The sequence below is a fragment of the Teleopsis dalmanni genome, chromosome X, assembly GCF_002237135.1.
Source record: "Teleopsis dalmanni isolate 2A chromosome X, ASM223713v2, whole genome shotgun sequence".
Lineage (NCBI taxonomy): Eukaryota > Metazoa > Arthropoda > Insecta > Diptera > Diopsidae > Teleopsis > Teleopsis dalmanni.
The window spans coordinates 85,849,330-85,854,714 of NC_051848.1; the positions used below are offsets into that span (position 1 = coordinate 85,849,330).

General features: G+C 35.0%; 1 protein-coding gene across 4 annotated transcripts; it reads right to left on the minus strand.

Annotated features, from left to right (window-relative positions):
* Positions 1–679: 679 nt before the first annotated feature.
* Positions 680–2,078, minus strand: LOC119689239. 4 transcript variants are annotated; one of them, XM_038104026.1, is made up of 5 exons: positions 1,927–2,078; positions 1,770–1,868; positions 1,198–1,691; positions 900–1,106; positions 680–824 (listed from the first exon to the last, which is right to left on the minus strand). In XM_038104026.1, the coding sequence occupies exons 1-5, from the start codon at positions 1,979–1,981 to the stop codon at positions 759–761; spliced, it is 921 nt and encodes a 306-aa protein (XP_037959954.1). In that variant the 5' UTR covers positions 1,982–2,078; the 3' UTR covers positions 680–758. The 4 variants fall into 4 exon arrangements, with proteins under 4 accessions (XP_037959954.1, XP_037959956.1, XP_037959955.1 ...); XM_038104028.1 differs by having other exon boundaries at positions 939–1,106; positions 1,198–1,703; XM_038104027.1 differs by having other exon boundaries at positions 915–1,106; positions 1,198–1,703.
* Positions 2,079–5,385: the final 3,307 nt, after the last annotated feature.

Here is a 5,385-nt window from a genome sequence, read left to right on the forward strand (position 1 = left end):
TGATAAATAAGGATAAAACAAAGTACTTTCTGTTAACAAAGAAATCTTCTGAGCGTCTTGGGACAAACGCCAATGTTGACTATTATAAGTTCAAAGTTGTGAAAGACTTTGTTTATTTAGAAGCTAGTGTAAACGTGAAGAATAAAGTCAACTCAAAGACTTTAAGTAGATAACTGAGAAATATAGTCTTGTCTCGACTAACAAAAATCATGCACCTTATCATATCTGCTGGTGCAAAAGCTTGGACAATTACCAACAGTAATGAGAAGGCGTTAGGAGCATTCGAGAGAAAAATTTTTGGAAGATCTATGGTCTTTTACGCGTTGGCGACGAGTATTGAGTTAATTGGAACTATGAGCTGTATAAGCTGTATCGGAACTTTGACATTGAAGTATATAAAAACCTGAAGCTTCGCTGGTTTGGTCATGTCGTGCGAATGAAAGAAAGTGCTTCGGCTAGAAAGGTGTTTGATCCGGTACCCGTAGGCTTAAAACACGATGGAGGATATTCGCATATTCGATGAAAGGACCAGGTGACCAACGATCGCTTGGTACAACCAACTGGCGAAAACAATTCACTGATCCGGTTAGCTGGCGGAGGTTACTTGAAGCGGTTAACGACGACTCTTGTGTGATATGGCCAACATACTAAGTAAGTAAGTAACTAAACACATAATAGATTTGTGAATAAATGATTTATTTAAATTAACACCGATAACATTTTCGTTTCTTTACTATTGTTGCCTTATTTCGTCATTTCTAGATGTTTTTTTTAAGCCAATGTGGTAAACTTTTTTCCTCCTCAGTGTGTGTTGACTTGCAGTACTGATATTATATATTTAGGAATAAAAGAGAAATTATTGGTTACATATTTGATATTTTATATAATAGTACACATACAATTAATTCTTTTACCTCTTCTAATTTATTGGTACTCACGGTAATAGATGACGTCGAATTACTATAAAAATTTTTGTCATAATTAATATCTTCCACATCAGAATAAGAGTAACTTGGAATAGATTGGCACTTGTTGCTGATAGATGCCTTATTGAAATTGGTGTTCATGGTAATCGGTGGCATTTGAGTATCCGTTGACTTGCAGCACTGATATTTTATATTTAGAAATAAAGGAGATATTATTAGTTATCTATTTGATATTCCATTTAATAGTACAAATATAATCAATTTTTATTACTTTTTCTAATTGATCGGTATTCACGGCAATAGATGCCATCGACTCACTATAAAAATCATTGCCGTAATCTATATCTTCCACATTAGAATAGGTGTGTCTTGGCAAAGGTGGGAACTTCTTGCTGACAGGTGCTTTATTGATATTAGTGCTTATGGTAATCGGTGGCGGTCTTTCACTATAATGTTTCACATCGTAATCTGTAGCCACGTCAATTGATTGCATCTTTTTGCAACTGAAATCTGAACCTACTGTTACAGGTTGAGATTCTTTATTATTAGGTCCTAAGTCTAAATTAAGTCCATAAGGGATGGTACTTAAGTTATCAGCACACATGAAGTTTGGAATTTGATAACTGCTGAATAAGTCACTTGAGGGGTGCGTTTGTCCTAAATATTTAAAAAAATCGCCACTGCCATCAAAATCTGGGTTGATAGTGCTGTTTGTGGTAGGATTCAGAATAGGATTTTGGATTTGTTGATTAACAGCTGTGTTTACTGGAAGAAATTCTGTCGGTACATTATTTTCAGTTTATCAATTCAGTTTTTACTTTTCTTTGATATGTAAATACTTACCATCAGGCAGAACAGTGTAAGAATAATTTCGGACATTTTCCACTATTTTTTGATCTTGTGTTGTTATCAAAATAGTAGTTTCTCCAATTTGAATGGGAACTGTGAAGAAGAAGAAAATTTTAATTTATCTGCTCGATATAAAATAGAATATTTTTACATGTCACTGGAGGCTCCATTTCGCTGTGTCTATTCATAACATGTTTGAAACTCATCTTACTAATACTGAGGTCGGATAACGAAGAATTTTAGAGACGCGTGCCAAAATGTTTGTATTACGGAATTTTGACTTTAAGTTTTGGAGTTATTGTTAAAATATATAAATTTTAATAAAAATAATTATATTTTATTGAACATATCATTTTTTTATTATAATCAAAACATACTTTGTCTGTAAAAATAACTACAAAACCTGACAGGTGGGCATAGTTGAAGAAGTTAAATCACGCAAATGTATTTATTTCAGACATATACGAGGACTGCCTTTTAACTCTTATGATAAACAATGAAAACACAGCGGTTAATCAGTGAAAATGGTTTTATTGCTTTTCGAACTATTCTCCATGATGATCAATACATTTTTGGATTTGATTGAACCAATTTTCGAAACAGTTTTGCCTCTCTAAAGTGTTTATTTTTCCAATATCAGGGTTGTGAATGTCTCACCGGTTTGTTCAGGCGTAGAAAAATGTTCAGGCGGTACTGTAAAACGGATGACCTATCAATTTGACGTTTTGATTTTTTTTTTTGAGCTGATGTGTGGGCGCCCGCATTGTCGTGGTGGAGGCTGAACTTCCTCTATTTCCGAAGACTTTCGGCAAATAAATAGTTGTGCATCACTCACAATTGACTGTTCTATGTTGTTTTAGTGGTACAGTTGCGACATGACCGGTTTTTTTAAAAAAACATTCAAATATTTTCTTGGATTTGCTCCTTCCGGGAACAACTTTTGGTTCACTTGGCAAGACTGAAGAAGTGGATTGCTATTTTGCTTCGAGCTTCCATGATGCTATCTGTCATGATGTCGTAGACATCCGAATTTTGTCAAAATTTCCTTGCGCCAAACAACATGTGCCCTGTTTTGAGCGATAGTCAAATTATGGAGTATCAAACGGGAACACATCTTTTTGACAGCTAAATTGTAAGGATGGAAATTTTGTACAAATTTCCAACCTACATACAATGGCTTTAAAAGTAATTGGTGAATCACCTCCAAGAAATGAAGTGCGTTAAAATTTCTATCGAAATACTATATAAATGCTTACTTGGAATTATTCCCCAGCACGCTCGCCTACAGCATACTTCAATGGTTGGATGTTCTTACAATTGAATTTATTAAATATAATTATAATTTAGTGAGGTTAAAAAAAGTTATAACACCTTTCAAATCTTTCAAAACCGTAACATCACCTCTTCACGCATGTCACTAAGAGTGATTTCAACAAAAAGTTACATTTTGCTTATTTAAATACATTTACTAAATATAATTATTTAATTTGATTTATTTAAATAAATTTTTTTTGTATTAAAAACCCGCACGTGTAAAAACGAAATATAAAGAAACTTACGGAAAACGTCAAAAACGTCAGAAAAGAGTTCACTGTAAGAAATGCACCATAAAGCTTTTGTGCAAAAATGTTAAATTGCATCAAAGTTTAATGGAGATTAACTCAAAGCTCTGCGAACTTTAGACAAAAATTTCAGGCGGATGCATATAAAAGACAACGCATTTTTGTAAAAATTCAGTGTCCCTTTCCCTCAGACCCCCGTCAATCAAATTTGCTTTGCTGACGACTGCATCATCTTCATGTGGTCGTCTAATCCCTCCCGTATCTCAAATGAGCTGAATGCCCATCTGAGGACCCTCCTTGAGTATTACACAAGGCGAAAGATTAAGCTCAACCCCAGTAAGATCTCAGCTATAGCTTTTCAAACCCTAAAAAGAGATCGTAGAGGATTTGATGCCTCTGCCATCAAGCTTAAACTTGACAAAACCCCCATTGAACTTGTCGCTAAGCTAAAATACCTTGGTGTTGTGCTATCCTCCTGGAACGACTTCATCCCTCGTGTTGACTAAGCCTTCCGCTATGCGCGGTTTTGGCATACTCAGCTAAAAAATGCTCTTCGTAGGCACAACCTTCTCAACTGATGGTTGTGTTGTTTATAGCTGCTCTGCTATGAACAGCTCATTCGCTCCTTACTCTCGTATGCTTTCCCTACTTGGTCTGCAATTTCTTCTGCACAGATAGAAAGAATCCGTCTTTTCGAGCGCAAGCTCCTTCGCGATTGCACCAATTACGGGCGCAAGCCTAACGGCAAGCATTTTTCTAACTCCGTTCTTCTGGACTTAGCCAAAATTACTTGCATCGACGAGAATCTCCTCTTACTCGCTCGAAGATATTTCACGCAGCTGTACAACCTCCTGCTTGACATCTCAGCCCCTTGCACCCTCCTTGTGGACTTAGTCCAGGGTTTACGCTACAAGGGGGGAGGGGGGAACAATACCAGATTGAAAAAGAAGTCTGACCAACGAAATCACACACAGTATCAATTATACAACCACGAGCAAAGTAATCTTCTCGATCAACGCTTTATTTTTATCCTCGCAAGCGGATACAAGAGTCACTGAAGATATAATCCTGCATTTTGAACTTTCATTACTTTTTTACTCTAACACTCTATGCTGTAAAAGAATAATTTTCAAATAATATTAAATAAACACTTGGAAAAACTTATATAAACGGGTATGTACTTTGAGAAGTCCTGTCCTCGCGAATACAAATTTATTGCAGCGAATCTGGAAAGTGACTGAGGATATCCCAGCAAAAGAAACGAAAAATCCGTGTCGTTATAAAATGTACATCTAAATTGAATGTAAACTACATATATATATATTTAATCTTTTAACTCCTAGGAGGAGCATAGGGCCTCAATGTAAACTGGTCTAACTTAAACTAAAACGTTGTAATGACGTAGAAAATGCCAAGTTTTAGAACACAAATGTAAAAATTCATCTGGTGATATTTAGTGTTGCTTAGGTGGAAGACTTTAAAGGCAGCCTGCGTACACCTACATGTATGGTATAGAAAAAACATCTTTTAACATAATTTCTTCAAACTCGTTCGGGGGTGTAGAATATCATTAGTTTCTAAAGTGTCATTGTATTGAAGAATTGGTGTTTCTTTTTATCACCTTTTGGCATATAACTTACTTCTTTCTATTTCTAGGTCTTGATCCATATATATTTTTATGAATTGGTGACAACATTTAATAGCTTAAGTTTTCAGCTAAGAGTGTTTGCAGCACCCAATTTGCTAATAGCTTTCTGATATCCGAATAATTATACAAAATATGCTAAGTGTAATACATTTTGTTGTTTTAAAGGTGTCAGCTATCTTCTCGAATGCCACGTAGTAGTAATTTAAACTGATTTGATTAATTTAATCAAATTAATACTGAATTTAGATTTCCTGAACATTTAATGTTATCAGAGCAAATCACTATTGTTCTTTTACTAAAAGACGTATTAGTTTATATTGACAAAACAGAGCTACTATAATTGTTTACTAGCTATTGCTGGGTCTGAAAGGTGTTTTTTTAAAGGTTGAAATCAATGTTG

Coding starts and splice junctions, on each gene's coding strand:
- LOC119689239 (XM_038104025.1), bottom strand. CDS start 1,981: ATGAGTTTCAAACATGTTATGAATAGACACAGCGAAATGGAGCCTCCA. Junction 1,869..1,926: donor AATGGAGCCTCCAGTGACAT/GTAAAAATATTC, acceptor TCTTCTTCACAG/TTCCCATTCAAATTGGAGAA. Junction 825..899: donor AAGAGGTAAAAGAATTAATT/GTATGTGTACTA, acceptor ATATAATATCAG/TACTGCAAGTCAACACACAC.